Genomic DNA, 17,492 nt, shown 5'->3' with positions numbered 1-17,492 from the left:
ATGCTCCGCTAGCATTTTACTTACAAATTAGTGTTTTAAAAGCGAGATGCAAAACAGGGGAAAATTCCACACGTCAAGTAACCGGTGGAAAAATTTCCTCACCGTCACATCCCGTCAACTGTCTGGTTAACAACATTATTTAAAATAGGCATAGCCTATCTTCTTTTGTGTTCAACAGAAGAAGAAACTCATACAGGTTTGGAACAACTTGAGGGTGAGTAAGTCATAACAAAATTTTCATTTTGGGGTGAACTATCCCTTTAATGAGATCAGTGTCGTATTTTGTGAAACTAATTAGTATTAATACAGAAAAGACCGATCCACAACGCTTTTAAGAACCGATAGGCTATCGAATAGACCAAAACAACAATAATAATAGGCAAATAATAATAAATTGACCATATTGAGAGCCATTCAATTCAACATTTCTGCTGCTGATAAATAAATGTTATACGGTAACATTAGTTCACTCTACTTGCAACTTCCTTTTTCTTTTTGAAACTGGAAAATGTTTCAAAGTCCTTTAAATAAAGTTTAAAATGGCATTTAGCATCATTTATCAGCAGGTGGCAGCAGAAGATCTTGTGTGGGCCCAGACCTAGTTTTGCATTTGCTTACATCAAACACGAAGGCTGGAGACTACAGCTCAATGCAAAATTATTTTGCCGTTTGATTGTGTTGTATTAATATGTTGATGTTGTATTAATAATCTATTAGCTGCATTTGTATGTTAAAAAAGAATGTTATTATTGCTTGTAAAAACTTAAAACTCACCTGTACCAGACTAATAAGAGGGTTTATCATTAAAAGGTAAACTGCAAAAAGCTGAACAACTGAAGGAAATGTGATTCAGTTCATCTTAAACTCCACTGATCATTGACAGAGCTTATTGTGTTTATTATTTGTTTTGAATGTCAGTCGGGTAGTTTGGCTGGGACCAAACAGTGGTGCAGTACGACAGGTGGGACAGGATCATAGTGTTCAGAAAGACATGAGCACATTAAAATGTTAGACCGTTCCTGATCATTCTGAAACAGTTCATACTGGCCTTCATTTTTCTTGAGATGTTTTTAATATGACTTTTAAAATTTAGCTGAGAATCTATAATATTTTTCTTGTTCTACCTGATCGATGAGTTCACCATTCATTTTAATGTTAAGGTCATTTATTATCCGCGTTCTTGTTATAGAAAAACACATAGATTTAGTTTCCCTCAGATTAAGTGTTAAACATGATTTGTTTAGCCAATTAAACACATTCTCAAGGCTTTTGGTCAGTGTACTGCCGATAACAACAGGGCTTTTGCAGGACACATAAACCACAGTGTCATCGGCATACATCTGAAGGCCAACTTCAGGACACACTTCAGGCAGCTTGTTTACATACTGAAGAGAACAGGCCCCATGTATGGTTCCCTGAGGGATTCCGGTCTTAATTTTACATGGGGCAGATTTTACATGATCAATAACTACACATTGTTCTCGGCCCTGTAAGTATGACTCGAACCATGATAATGCCTGGTGTGACGTATTATAAGATGACAGCTTTGAGATAAGACAGCTATGGTTTACTGTATCAAATGCCCTCTTTAAGTCCAGGAATACTGCACCCACGATATACTGCACCCCTTTCCTTTATCAAGCGGCTGCACAATATGTAAGGGATAATGTATAGCGAGGCGGTTGTTATAGCAAATAACATCAACATGTATCAGCCTGAAGGGGTTGTTATTCGCTATAACAACCGCCTCGTTATACATTATCCCGCTTATTACATGGCTACCTACCAAAATAAGTAAATAATTTGACACAAATTATTGATTTAAAAAGGAGTTTATTGATTTAAAAACGATTGTATTGCTTCCGCTAAAGAAAATAGTCCGTTCCGCGTCCATACATAGTTCCCACAGACCAATTAATGTCACGTAACCTCCCCGGAGACGCCATCTTTGAGGGCATAAACTGCTGTGTTTACAAAGTTTTACAAGCAATCTTCGAATATTTCTTTCTGTTTATAATGTTACGAAAATCATGAAGAGACAAAGTGACAGAGATTATAAAGAGACTTTATTTAAGTCACAGATCTTTTACAGTGCAGATCTTTTTACAGAAGCAATGCTCTGTTTGTGAACATTATTTTGGCCCACCATAGAACTATTATTATCTATTTAATACATTTGCGTTGCCCACGAGAGCCTCGGACGTGACGACACCGATCCCCCTCGTAATAAAGTAATCTAAATAATGAAACTCACAAGTTACCAGCATACACAAGATAGTACTGAGTAAATTACGTCTGTCAACAACACATTATACAGGCATGAAAACTCCTCACCTTTCGGCAAAATTCGCAGTTTTAAAACCAAAATGGGTCACCTACGTAATTTGTGCAGATCCGATGAGAAAATATTTGTGGGGTTGTGGGGTGGTGGGGTGGTGGGGGGTTGTCGTGGCCAGCATCTACCCGCTATATCTCTATAGTTACCATAAACTTCGCAGCTTTAAAAAAAACAATCATCATTCCTAATGCCGAAACCTGACAGCCAATCAGAGTCAGAGTAGGGCAGAATTCTTTTCAAAGTATTTTACACACCGCGAGTCTGACAACTGAACACACTGCCGAACAAAGAACCGCTTGTCGGAAAGCAAGCCTGAGGTAAGTTAGCTTACAATGTTAACTGTACTGTCAGATAAAGACAGCGATGTTGCCAATGTCATTATTTTTAATTTTGACATAGAAGAGGGCGGGATAATATCGCGAGCGGGCACGGGCGCCGTGAGTGCTGAGCGAGCAGGAACGAGTAGTGAGTTGTCGTCGAAAAAGATGGATAATGCAAAAAAGCTGTCGGGTGCTAAAAATAGAAAAAGAAAGAGGGGAAAGGAGATGGCATGTCAATTAATGCGACAGCAGCTAAATAAGTGGATGGTGAAAGGCTGCAGGTACTTTTTTTGTTTGTTTTTTGTTTTAACGGTCCATAAAACTCGTACATCGGTGGCCCATTCGTTTTGTTTTGCTTAATTGGCGGCGCTGGGTTAGTGCGTAATTAGTGTGTAATGCATTGGTAAAAAAAAAAAATGCATGACACCCCATGAAACACGAAGATCAGCGGCCCATTGGTTCTTTTCTTGATTGACACTGGGCTAGCCCAATCACATCTTTAATGTGAAGTATAGAAATATACGCTTTCAAGTATAGAAATAGTACAAAACTAATTATGAAAGTTTCCTTTATTTTTCAGTGCATTTGTTTTACAATATTGCTATTACTATCATGGGATTAATATTATAACTATTATTATGTAGTAGTAATGTAGACAGACACTGTAACTAAAAGAGTTTTGAATTTTTCTTTGTTTAATTTGCACCAGATTGATGAATTTAACATTAAAAAGCACAACATTTTCTTACGGGGGAGCATGCCCCCGAACCCTCCTAGAGAGACAGAGGTCCACTCACCACAGTGATCCAAAAATCATGTGACAAACACTGGTATTACTATGCCAATGCAGCTTACAGCTTTTTTGGGGAGATATATATGTAAATTGATTGGATTTTTTGCTGCCGCATCCTTCTCACCTTTTTTACCCCTGACCTGTTTTCATGCCTGATTATAAGATACGCACCTGACATAAAGTGCTCTGAGCAAATTCTTGCGTGTTTTGAGGGAGTTTCTTTCCTGTTTATCATCGCCAGCCGTTGTTGTTCTGACAAAAGCTTATCTTCTCACATTTATGAAGTCTAATGACGGGTAGGGCTGTCATTTTTTATTCGATATTCGAATATACATTCGAACATGAGGTGAAATATCCGTAATCGAACTATAAATAAACTATCCGGGTTTTAAATTGGCGTGTAATAGCGCATTTTTACACCGTAACATTGGTTGAATCAATGCCATTCTCCCCCTCTTCTGCGCGGTTTGGAGCACAGATTTTAACTAATTTGCGTGCATCAGCAAGCCGCAATCAATATGCGGGAGATTCCCGGAACTGGTAGATCTATTCACGGGTTTCAAGTGACGTCACACAGCGGTGTGGTCGCCATTTGTAGGACCGAATCCAAACGTTCCGTCTATCTGCTGTGCTGTAAGCTGCAATAACAGCAAATCTCAAAGAAATGAGAAATCAACGTTTTACAATATCCCCAAAAACCCTGAGCGTCGTCAGAGATGGATTGCTGCTATAAAGAGGGATCACTGGACACCTACAGAACACTCCAGACTCTGCAGTGAGCACTTTATTTCAGGTAAATAATTGCTAGGTTAACGTTAGTTGTTCTAACATTAGCACTAGTTCCTTACCAATCAGCCTTTGCATTCAAATTGAATTAATGAGTAGCTAGCTAACATTTCCAGACAAAATAGGTCATCTGTGTCTCTGCTAACGTTAAGTTAACTATATCCACTGTTAGATAGTAACTAATTCTGAGTAGGTAACGTTAATTGGTGTCTCATCTTCTACCACTGCAGGCAAAAAAAGTGAAAATCCTCTGAACCCGATTATGTGCCAAGTATTTTTGGCTACCTGTCACCTGAGCAACGACAAAGAAGAATAAATTGCTATAAAAAATATGAGCAGACACAGGCTGTTAAAAGGAAGAGATGTACCAGTGATGTGTCAGTGTCACCCCATGATAACCTTACTGACATTGAAATTGACAACACTGAACACTCTAAAGAACCTATCCATACTGAGAGCCGTGTAGCATGCACTGATGAAGCCTGTCGAGAAACTGTGAAGAAACTGACAGAAGAGTGTAGCAGACTGAGGGCTGAGGTTCATCAGCTTAGGGACAGGGCAAGCAAGTTATCTTTCCAGCAGGAGGTGTTCAGAGAAAATGATGAGATGGTCCAGGACTTAACTGGACTTCCATCCTATTCCAAGATGATGGTCGTCTTCACCTTCTTGTCAGGATTCCTAAAGGCGGGACCTGGGCTGACTCCTTTTCACTGCTTTTTAATGACTCTAATGAGAATGAGATTGAATCTACCTCTCCACTTTTTTACATATATATTTCACATGTCAAAGCCCACTGTAAGCCGAATTTTTAACAGTACATTAAATGTCATGAACAGTAGGTTGTCTTCATTCATAGTGTGGCCCAGCAAGGAGCAGATTCTAATCAGTTTACCTATGTGTTTCAAAAACAGCAATTACAGAAATTGTACTTCCATAATAGATTGTTTTGAAATTTTCATTGAGAAGCCTAAGAACATGAGAGCGCGAGCACAAACATATTCACAGTACAAACATCATAATACTGTTAAGTATTTGATCTCAATAACACCACAGGGAGTCATATCATTTGTTTCTACTGGTTGGGGGGGGCGAACAAGTGATAAGCATCTGACTGAAAACTGCGGCTACCTGGAAAACCTGTCACCTGGTGATGTCGTCTTGGGAGATCGAGGGTTTACCATAGGAGATGCTGCGGGCTTGTAGTGCTCATCTAAAATTACCTGCCTTCACTAAAGGGAAACAGCAACTGCACCCAAGTGAACTTGAAACTACAAGGGGACTAGCAGCTGTTCGGATCCATGTGGAACGCGTCATTGGTCTTGTAAGAAACAAGTACACAATTTTGCAAGGCACAATACCCATCTCTCTTTGCCAGACTACAATTCCAGGAGAACTTACATCTCTGGACAAGATGGTCAAAGTCTGCTGTGCTTTGTGTAATATTTGCCCATCTGTTGTGCCCTCAGAATAGAGAGTAACATTGTGTTCCCAGTGTAACACATAATAATATGAATTGTTGTTTGTTTTTATACAATTCTGTTTTATATTTGCAATAAAAAAACAGGTTTCAGTAAACTACATTGTTTTTATTCTATTCATTGTTAATTATTCATAATAATCAAATAATTCATAAAATAAGGTATATTACAACTTCATTAAGTCATGGTAAAAAAAAATGTATATACTTCAGTAACTGTCAAATATTATTTTAGTTTGTAATGCACAAGTTTCATGGAGATTATGTTGAAAGGACGCTGATGTAAATAAGGGGTGAAACTGATTAATCAAAAAACTTTTGTAAATATATACACGTCAAATAACTACACGTTTTCTTCTGCACTCCACACATTTCCATGTCTTCGGTACCCTGCTCAATTTAAGGCAAGACTTGTGAAAGTGCTTCTGCGTACATTGTCCAGATGTGCAGGTGATGTCATCTGTGTCACAAGGTTTACCACAGTAGCATCCCATTTCAGATGGCTGTTCAGTGGTTGTAGTGTGTGTGGGAGTATGGCGTGGAGCTGTATACCATTTTCCCAGCAGCTCTGGTAGTACTCTATTCTTGATGAATTCAACCACTTCGAGGTAAGCATTGTGGAAGAAAACAGGATCATACTTGATCCGCTGGATGAAAAACTCCTGCGGTGTCCATACAATAAAGTCACAGTAACTCACCATGGAAACATGCATCTGAACTTGCACTTGATACATGAACTTGTGGTCAGTCTTAAGCTCCATTGTCCCATCCTCTCCTATGCATAGACAGAATGATGAATCTCTGCAGCTTTCGTTGAGTGAACGGTCCCTGCTGTTGAATGGGCATTTTATCTCACCAAATCCGAACTTTTGTACCGACTTAAAAATAAAATGATGCTCTACTGAGTCGAAAGCTTTATAAAAATCCAGGAAAAGAATAAAACTATTATGTTCCACCAAGTTTTTATAATCAAATAAGTCTAAAACTAATCTAATGTTATTCATTATGTGTCGGTCTCTCATAAATCCAGACTGAGTCTCATCTATAACGCTATCCAAACAATCTTTAATTCTTTTAGCAAATATTATGGCAAAAATTTTATAATCGTTGTTAAGGAGTGTGATGGGTCGCCAATTGTCCAAATTGGTAAGATCTTTCTTTGGTTTAGGAATTAGTGTGATGATACCCTGCGTTAACGTAGGAGGTAAAGCTTCTTTATCAATACTCTCTTTAAAAACATTTGTTAAAAAAGGAGAAAGTTCATTAGCAAATAATTTGTACAGCTCAGCTGTGAGTCCATCACATCCTGGGGATTTATTGTTTTTCAAGCTCTTGATTGCACTTTGTACCTCATGAGTTAAAATTCCATCACAACACATTCTATCACTTTCGGAAATAGCTTTAACATTATTAACTGAGTCCAGAAACAAATTCGACATCTGCTCTGTACATTTTGAACTATACAGATTTTTATAAAAATTGGCACTGAAATTGGCTATATCCCTTGGATCTTTTATAATTTTGCCATCAACACATAATTTCTCAATTGTTGTAAGGGTAAAATTTCGTTTTTCAAGCTTAAAGAAATATGCCGAATTGAGTTCACCTTCTTCAAGCCATTTTTTCCTGGATCTTATATAAGCACCCCTAGCCTTCAATAAATATAAATCATCTAATTTAGTTTGCAGAGCTGCAAGTTCAGATTTCTCCTCCAAAGACAGACAACTAAAGTTACGGGTTTGAGATAATTTCATGATCAGGCTGTCCTCAAGAACTCTTCTCTTTTTAGCTAAGACTGCTCCAATGTTTCTTAAGTAAACTCCAATTTCAAATTTTAGAAGCTCCCAATTGGTACAAAAAGAATTTTGAATTGTGGCTGCTTTCCAATATTGAGCAATTAATTCTTTAATTTTATCATTTACATCTGGTAATTCTAAGAGTGAACTGTTCAGTTTCCACAAAGAGGCTTTGCTATGGCCTGGTGCATAATCTGCCGTTAAAGGGGTATTAATAAAGATAGTTTTATGGTCGGTCAAAGGGGTATATTGAATGCCAACATTTAAATCAAAATTGGACATACATTTTGATATGAGCCAATAATCAATTTGAGATTGACTAGACCCACTTTTGTTGGCCCAGGTAAACTCCACATTGTTAGGGTATCTTTCTCTCCAAATGTCCACCAATTCAAACTTATTTATTAATCCTAACAATGCAGGGCTAAGACACGCAGTTCCCTTTGGCGGATATCTATCCAAATAATTATTTAAAGATACATTAAAGTCCCCTCCTAGTATAAAAAAAGCATTAGGGAATTTATTCGACCAGTGTGTGAGTTTCTTATCTAACTTATCATAGAAACATTTATTATCCTGAGAAGTATTGTACCCATATATATTTCCCAGAATTATTGTTTGTTGGTTAAGTGAAATCACTAATAAATGAAAGTGGCCCAAACTATCTGAATCTGAACCTAATATATCCCCATTAAACGTATTTCTCAAAATGCTTACTCCAGCAGAGCGTTCAGTGCCATGTGAACTCCAAATATCACTACCCCACTGAGATTTCCACCATTTGTAATCATCTTTAGTAGAATGACACTCCTGAAGAAAACAAAAATCTGACTTGTGTTTTTTAGCAAACAAAAAAAGAGCTTTCCTTTTGACACTATCCCTGAGCCCTCTGGCGTTAAAAGATACTAGTGACAATGACATAAAAAACGAACAATATGAAAGAGAAAATAAATCAAGCTAAGTAACTGAATGAACCACTTGTTCAACTAACTTTCCTCAAAAAGTGCAAACAACCACAAGAAAAAAATTGCACACCCGGTACTTAAGTATTCATATTTAAGTTCAGAAAAAAAAGAAAAAAAATTAAATATAAATTTCTGTTTCAAGTAGTAACCATTTCAAAGCATAAAAATAAAAATAAATAAATAAATAAATAAAAGTATTAAAAAGCCTTCAATAAAATAATATTTATCTGTGTATAAGGGAGATTGGAGCTATTGATATAAAGTAATCTATTGCTTAAAACCATAAGAAAAAAGCATCCATTCCCCTTCAAAAAAAAAAAAAAAGAAAAGAAAAAGAAAAAAGATCCTAAGCAGATCGCACGTTAATCATTGAAAGAAACGGTTGCATATGAATAAACGTTACTACTAAGTAGGTTTGTTGGCTAAATCTTTAGCAGATAGTCTTTTACCCTCGATAACAGCGAAGGGACCGTGAAAGCCAGCCCTCTTCCCTTCCCTCCTCGCCTTCTCTACTGTCGGCCACAGAAGAGTCCTTGCATCCTTATCTTTCTGCGAGAGATCCTCGAAGACCTTAATCTTCTTCTCCCTGAGCAAGTCGGAGGTTTTGGCGTCTTTCCAAACTGTGTCCCGCTGGGAACGCGATGAGAAAAGGACAATTATGCGACGGGAGGACTTTTCCGCAGCAGAACGAGGGCCCAGTCGATGAGCGATGTCAATTCCGAGGTGCAAATCAGCCGCGATGCTTGGGAAAACCTGGCTAAAGAGGTCGATGATCATCTGCTTCACGTTCTCTCCTGATTTCTCCGGAATACCAGCGACACGCAGATTCCACCTTCTCTTGTAAGCATCCAAATCGTTACACCTATCACGAAGTTCGACGTTTTCTTTCTCCAGTTTTCCGATTTTCCTTTGCATCTCGTCAGATTTTTAATTTAAACACTTCACCTGTTCACCGTGGAATTCGAGAGAGCTGATTATCTGTTTAATAGAGTTCGAGTTCTCAATCACCGTCTTTTCAACTCCTTGAATTCGGCGCAAAGTTTCTTCGTGCATGGCCTCCATTCTCTGCATGAATCTCATTAGCATAGTATCACTCACCACTGGACTATCAGAACTCGGTTTGCTTTTTTTAGCAGGAAAAGTTTTAGCTTTTTTTGATCAGGTGTATCAGGTAAAGGCACGGAACTGTCAGACTGTCCAGCAACTGTCTCCATATCAGTGCATAGAGTTCTCCTTGCATAGCCTAACTGTGCATAGCGAGACGAGTTTCTTCTTTCTCTTCCATATTCTCAAGTCAGTGCAGTAGCAAAAGCACGTGCGAGCACGTCGATAACTAGGCTATAGCTTGGAGAAAAAAGTGCGTCTGCAAAGATTAATAAAACATTTACAAAGAAAAAAAGACTGTTAAAGTGCGGCTATTCAAAATGATTTCTGAACATGACCATTTTAAAAGTAAAAACCGGGATTTGAGCAAAAGTTTTTAAGAGCTACTGCAAAACCGTCTTGTCGACGCCATCTTGGCCCCTCCAACACGCTTGTTTTAAATACTTCCGCACATGCTTGGATGACGAAACTTTGTGTATTTACTAGTTGCCATATCAACACTATATAGAAAAAAAAAATTCGCCAATTTTTTTTTTTTTTTTTTTGGAAGATATCCATAGACATTTATTAAACCATAGCAAAAGTAAATTTCTTACTTAAGTTAATTTTTCATCTCTATTTTTTGTGTTTATTTAAAATAAGACAAATCTGATATTATTATAATCTCTAAGATGTTATTTAACAGTTGAGATAGTTATTTAATGCTTCGCTAACTAGCAGAAGACACTAGCAAGGTTTAAATCCCAGTTGTGCAGGCGAGGGCATGTTGTAACACTGCGTTACAATGTGCCACTATTAGAAATATGCTATTATATTCTATACTTTTATTAATTTTATTGAGAAAACGTGAGAAAAAGGTGAATAAAGACTGAGAGTCAATGTTCAGAAAATACTAATTATTTATTTGTTTTGAACTATGTTGTATAGCTGTGTTTTCATGTGTTCGTAGTCAAAACTCAAAAATGAGTTTCTATTTAATTATTAAAAATTGCCATTATTTTATATGAAAAAGTTTTTTAATTGTATTTTATTCAGAAAATATTTTAGTTTGTTTTGTATATTTCTTTTATTAGATCAGATAACTTTTTAAGCCGTCATATGATCATGTTACAATGTACCTCACCTATGGGGCATGTTGTCACATTTCACTTCCGTTCTTTCGGGGTATATCAAGAAAAAAGTATATACTGTATTAATAAAACAAAAACACATAATTGTAGTAGACATGTGGGAAATGAATGTGGGAAAAAATAAATACTCTGAACCATAAGTAGATTTACACAAACTGAGAAAGTCAAAAAGCGTTACTTTGTGCCCCGCTCTCCCCTACATTAAGTTGCTCAAGCAAGTGGCAAAACACTTAACTGGCAAGTAAATGTTGTAAGCTGTAGTTTGTTTCTTTTCTTTTTTTAATTTTCTCATGAAGATCCTCCCCTTTTGTTACACTATATAATAGCACTGAAACAGACACCTTGTTTCATTCTCCTCCTGATCAAAGATGGATCTGCAAATCTCAGTTTTTCTCCTGTTCATTCTCTTCACTGCAGGTACAAAGACAAATAGTGTTTGTGATGTTCTTGATTACAAATACAGATCATTAGATGTCCTCTGTCTCACTGCATCTCTGTTTTATTCCTAAAGGACATTCTCTCGACTGTTATGAGTGCAAGAGTTCGACGGCTTCTTGTGCAGGACAAACGGTTAAAACATGTCCCACTGGATCTACTCAGTGCTCGAGTACAACAGCAGTGGCACAAGCTGGTAAGTCCAATATGATTGAAATTTACTGTTATATTTTACTGATAAAGATGCTGCTATTATTTACTTGTTTTTCCGGCAGAATTTAAAATTTCAGTCACAATATATTCTACATAGTTTTCTGATATTTAATTTGTTTTCTCTCAGATTGTTATGATTTGTTTTTAAAAAATGGTTTAAAATGAAATAAAGTTGTAAATACATTTTCCAGTTTAATTGGTATTTCTGTCTCATTCATGTTCTTTAGGGGGCATTAGTTCTACAGTGAAGACTAAAGATTGTGCTGCTGCCTGTCAAAGTTTTTCCACGAATTTCGGCATTCTAAGGTCGACAACTTCCTGCTGTGGCACAAGCCTGTGTAATGCTCAAGATGCAGGTATTTGTATTTTACTTCAATGATCATGTGCAAATAACTTCTGTAAAGTCAACACTCACTTTACTTCCAAAATGACATTCAGCTTCTCTGTGGTGAACTGACTGAATGGAGCCGCTAAAGGAGTGTTGTTGCATTAGATATTGCATCTATTATTATATATCCCTCTGTAGATCCCGTCCCAACTGGAAAGAAATGTTACTATTGTGATGATGGAAAGAGCTGCTCAAACACAGTGGACTGTTCAGGGACTGAAGATCGCTGCATTAAAGCAACAGGTGAGGATCTGGAAACGGAAGAAGATTAAAGTCATTATCATTTAAACTCTCTTATAGGTCTAAACATTTGACACAGATCACATATACCAATGTCCAGCTTAGACTGAACCAACCTTTGTTTTCTTTCTTTTCATCAGGGACTATTGGAGGTCAGTCAGCTGTTGTAAAAGGCTGTGCGTCTAAATCTTTTTGTGACGCCACATCATCAGTTAGTAGTGTTGAGGGCATCTCATGTTGTGAGGGGAACCTGTGTAACGGGGCTCAGAGTGTCACCCAGAGCTTCCTGTTCCTCTGCTGTTCTCTGCTCTCCTACTTCATGATGCACTGAATACAGCAGATCTTCACATTCTACAATCAGACACACTGTATTGAATACATGTATATAGCTTGTGTTTTCTCTGTACTATCCTTGGTGTTCTGATGTGATTTTTTTTGCTGTGAAATTCTAATGTGACAATTTATGAAATAAAACTACTACACCTTGTTCCTGTGGTCATATTTAATAAAGCTTTTTTAAAGAAGTTCAAAAGTTCCAATAATATTTCATTTCTTACAAAAATAAATAAATCAACTTTGTTCAGAAGAAAAATGTATGATAATTATTTTATTATTTTATTATTTAAAGAAGGAAAAATGTATCGTTTTCCTTTTTGTTCCCTTTACTTATTTTGCACTGTTCTTTCCTTTTATCTTTATCATTATGTTCACAAAGCAGGTGACAATAAAGTACAAAAAAACAGTAACTGTGTTGGCACCTGCTCTGAGAGAATTTGAATGACTCAAAAGTACGAATAAAAGTTCTACTTCTGATTAGGATCATGCAACATCCTAAAATATTTAAAGTCCCCATGAAATCAAAATGTAGGTTTTTTGGCTTTTAGTATGAATATGTTAGCCTTAAGGTTATCTATAAGCTAGTGAGCTCCAAAACAATGCCAAAATTTGCATTTAGAAGATATAAGCGTTCAAAATTATATGCTCTCACTTTCGTCCAATATGGATAAATGATTTTGATGACATCTGCACTTCAGACAGATTTTCTGTTCAATCAAATGCTCTCTAGAATATGAAGCTCCGCCCCTACACTATAAATAGACACTGTTGCTGTGGTTGAAATCGATCACTTGATAACTTCACACAATTACTATTTTCTTCATGGTGAATGGCACATAGTGCACTATATAGGGGGTAGGGAATGATTTAGACTGTTTAAATATGTGAAATGCTTTCCATTGGGGCAAATGAAGTTTGGTTTCACGTTAGTGTCACGCAAACCACCGCAACTAGCACAAACGATAGTACAGAGTGGATCATATGCGCGAGTCAGCGCAGACCACAAAAAATAATGGCCACATTTGAATTCTGCACTATTTTAGAAAAGGGGAGGAGCTGCCAGTGGCAGTGTGGTGAAGAGATGAGTCCCACCTAAGGATCCACCCAAGCAATCCGATTGGTTCAAAGCATGTTTTATGGGTAATCGCTTTAGTGCCTGAGGTTACAAATCAGACAAAATCAATTTATTATATAAGTAGTTAAGTTATAACGACCATAAATGTCTTTTAACTTAAATGTTTCGTATACTAGTATGTAACCGAAGCTATAGATTGTTGAACACTATAGAACATAGATTCTGCTCCCACCGACATTCCCAAGTAATCATATTATATCTAAACAAAATGTGGTCAAAAATCCACCATGCTAAAAGACTGGACAGAGTCTACGGAGGGTGTTGGGGAAAGTTTGGGGTAAAAAGTTGATCTGCTCATAGGGAAAGTTTTTTTTATTATGTAAATCTTAAATATACTATACTATACTATACTATACTATATACTATATAGTATAGTATAGTATATAGTATATTGAAGATATGAAATAATCATTGAACAATGAAGAGCTATCCTTAATTACAACTTGAGTCATATGGATTCATGCATTAATTGTTTCTGGCAAATACTTGTAAGACTGGAAAAACTGGAAGAGAGGGCAACTCTCTGAGAGAATAAAGGACATTAACATTTGAACTCACTCTTGTGCACCATTTGATACGCAAGTCTCACCTTAGAATCATCTTAATCTACATCTTTTTCCCTCTTCCCCCATTCCTTCTCTCTCATGCTGAGATCACCAAAATTCACCCAAGAATCTATATGGTTTAATGTGAATAATTATCATACAGTATTACAAATGTTTGGTATTTGAAATGTCTCACTGCGACTGGTACAAAGGTCTCATTCCCACAGAAGTAAACTAAAAAGGTAATAAGGTGTGGAGAGTTTAGAGATATCTTGTCAACTGCTGTGGGTGTGAGTCTGGAACGGTGATTAATGCAAATTCCCACTGTGAACTCATGTTTACATTTGAAAAGAGGTTTCTGCCTTGGTCTGAGTATTTAGGGAGATGCTGAAGAAGGCTCGGCGCAATGTGTAGCTCAAATTAGACCATGATGCTGAGAGTGGCCAAGACTCTCAGCATCATGTATTTTCTGATGTCAGGTTCGCATCTTTTCTCTTTATTCCAGAGCATTTGATGCTTTGTATTTATTATCTTTGAAATGATTATGAAATTGGCATGATCCATTTACCTGACATAATAAATTGTTACATTTGATTTTATTCTGACTGACTCTGAAATTGTTTTCGCAAGTAGATTAAACGGATTTGTATGTTACCGCAAGTTTTGTGTCAGATTAGTGACAACTAATATTTTGCACTAATTCAAGCGTACGTGTTTTGCAAAGACAAGAAGTGAATTTCCATTTAGGGCAGCAAAAGTGCTGCTTGACCAACCTAAATCTGGGTGTGTCTTACCTCTGTTTTAATTTAATGTTACTTTAGATAATTGTACGTGGGAAACCGTGGCATGGCCAATCCAAAGCTATTATAAGACAAGTCAAGTTGGTTGACTTATATCTGTAGTAGTGGCCATACCTCTACTGAAGTAAATGCTACTTTATTTTCATGTGTATGCAATCACAGGGCTATACCAAAGTATCTTTGATTGTGTAAGCGTGAATGCGACCGATTTCAGGTATATAGCAATTACCTCTGTTTAGTGACCAAAGCTGGCGAGATTGTGATCGTGAGACCCATGTTAAACAAGGTGTGAGGACCTCTGAGCGACATAGCTTCTTAATATGAATGGGTAAAATATAAGTAAAGAGTTAAATAGAACAATCAAATGTATTTTTAAACTATTATATAATTGACCAATAACCAATTGGCAATCTAACTTACATTCGAGGTCGTGATAAAATGGAGTCAGATATAAAATGGAGTCAGATAAAAGTTTAAATGGAATTAAATTACTTTGCCATGCGGGAAGACAGTAACGCTCAGAGACCTTCACCCGTCTTATTGGAAACCCCCATTTGGACCGATAAGCGGGCTTACAATACTCACAGACAGCAACATGGTGCCGGCCCAGATCCAGCCCACCTCTCATACGTGAGTAATCCACATGTACCAGATGTGGCCCGGATCTGGACCGACACTGTTGCTGTCTGGTCTAGGTGCTCTCTTAGGCGCGTTAGTTGTGTTCCCACAGCAATGCTGGCATTTTAATCTAATAAATGTTGACTAATAGATGTTGTTTTTGAAATCATGCTTGAGTGTTCATTGCCGCTGTTTTGATTGGCGAAACATTCTCTTTTGGCTCGTGCACACAGTCTTTACATGGAAGAGCGCGTCAATCTATCGCTTAATGCCATTGTGGAGACTCTAATCTTTCCAATGAAATCACCAAACAAAATGCACACAAATGTGTCCCTGCTCTTTATTATTATATAAGTAGTTAAGTTATAACGACCATAAATGTCTTTTAACTTAAATGTTTCGTATACTAGTATGTAACCGAAGCTATAGATTGTTGAACACTATAGAACATAGATTCTGCTCACACCAACATTCCCAAGTAATCATATTATATCTAAACAAAATGTGGTCAAAAATCCACCATGCTAAAAGACTGGACAGAGTCTACGGAGGGTGTTGGGGAAAGTTTGGGGTAAAAAGTTGATCTGCTCATAGGGAAAGTTTTTTTTATTATGTAAATCTTAAATATACTATACTATATATATATATATATGCATGTACTCATTACTCATCTTTGGCTGGTTAGTGCATGTATTCATCCTAATTGAAATCAAACATGAACTTATGTGGTGCTTCTGGTTAAAAACTTTGAACACCAGTTTGTGTATAAACAGATTGTCCAAGCAAAAATGAACATTCATTTACTCCCCCTCAGGTCTTTGTATTTTTATGTCACTATAGTTCAAGATTAATCTATTCAAATCTATGTGATAAACAAGTTAAGGTCAAAAGTAGTCAAAAGTCAATTATATAACCTAAAATGTGTAATGTAATAGTTATGTAACTAACCACACAGTTTTCATCAAGTAATTTGTATTCAGTAATGGACTACAATAGAAGTAATCTACCCAGCACCGACTCTGGTATAGTTACTGTTGTATTGAGAATACTGTACAGTATGTATAATTCAGAGGTGTCCAATCCGTTCTGCCCTAACACACCTGCCTGAATTTTCCGGTAATCCTGAAATCATTAGGGTTAGGTTTACAGAGATGTGACTCATTTATGCAACCCTGTATCACATGAAATACGTTCTGGGGAAACTATTTTGCAAATCGCAATTACGTTACATGCCAACATATAAGCAGTGCTATTACGTTGGTCCTTAACCTAATATAGCCAATCTATTGCAGTGCTATTACGTTTGTCCTGAACATAATACATCTAAAGCAGGTTTCTTTTCACACGTAATCACAAAAACGAACGTTTGCATCAAGTGAAAGCATCAGGCACAACATAATAAGCTGTTTTAAATTTAAAATGTTCAATGCCTTATCGCGCTGATGTGACCGAACCCGAACATAATTTCTAAATATCTGTCCGAACCCGGCCCGGTCCGTCGGGTGACCACCTGCTTATAAGCCCAAGGGGGGACAAGGGGTAGGCTATGTATGTTTCTGAGGGACAATGTGGGACACGTGCCCCCCATGGGCAGACTCACTGTGGATAGTGGTTTACCCATTTCTAGCACATACCACCTTACATCATGGTATATTAATAATGCCCTATTCCCCTTAACATGTGTAATTGCTGATGTATGCTCATGAATAGGCCAACCAATGTGTATTTTTTTCTAAATAAAGATTCATAATATTTTGAACATTCAATGAATTGACAGCTAATAAATGGATTTTACACGCAAAATTTCGCTAAGCAATGGTAAACGTGACCGCACCTAGATTGTAACTTAGTGCTACTCGATTTACAACACACAAAATGTTTTCTGTAAAGGCCATTGCACACTGAGTCCGAAATTTTCGTATGCGTTTTTTCGTGTTCGTCAGCCTTAAAATTCGTCACGCACAGAAACCTTGCACACTGAGTCCGATGCGTATTTATTAAACCTTTGCGGAAAAAAACGCAAAAAATACAAAATGGATTCCTCAAGCAGTGAGGATGAATTTGTTGCCCTCT

General features: G+C 37.0%; 1 protein-coding gene across 1 annotated transcript; it reads left to right on the top strand.

The window, feature by feature from the left end:
- Positions 1-10,939: 10,939 nt before the first annotated feature.
- On the top strand, positions 10,940-12,503 carry LOC311097296 (urokinase plasminogen activator surface receptor-like). Its single transcript, XM_084136889.1, has 5 exons — positions 10,940-11,126; positions 11,221-11,340; positions 11,585-11,713; positions 11,884-11,988; positions 12,126-12,503. The coding sequence occupies exons 1-5, from the start codon at positions 11,078-11,080 to the stop codon at positions 12,314-12,316; spliced, it is 594 nt and encodes a 197-aa protein (XP_083993015.1). The 5' UTR covers positions 10,940-11,077; the 3' UTR covers positions 12,317-12,503.
- The last annotated feature ends 4,989 nt before the right edge of the window (positions 12,504-17,492 follow it).

This window comes from Abramis brama (assembly GCF_963993115.1).
Source record: "Abramis brama genome assembly, chromosome: 15".
Classification (NCBI taxonomy): Eukaryota; Metazoa; Chordata; class Actinopteri; order Cypriniformes; family Leuciscidae; genus Abramis; species Abramis brama.
The sequence above is the reverse complement of the archived record's forward strand: the minus strand, read 5'-3'. Positions and strand labels throughout refer to the sequence as shown.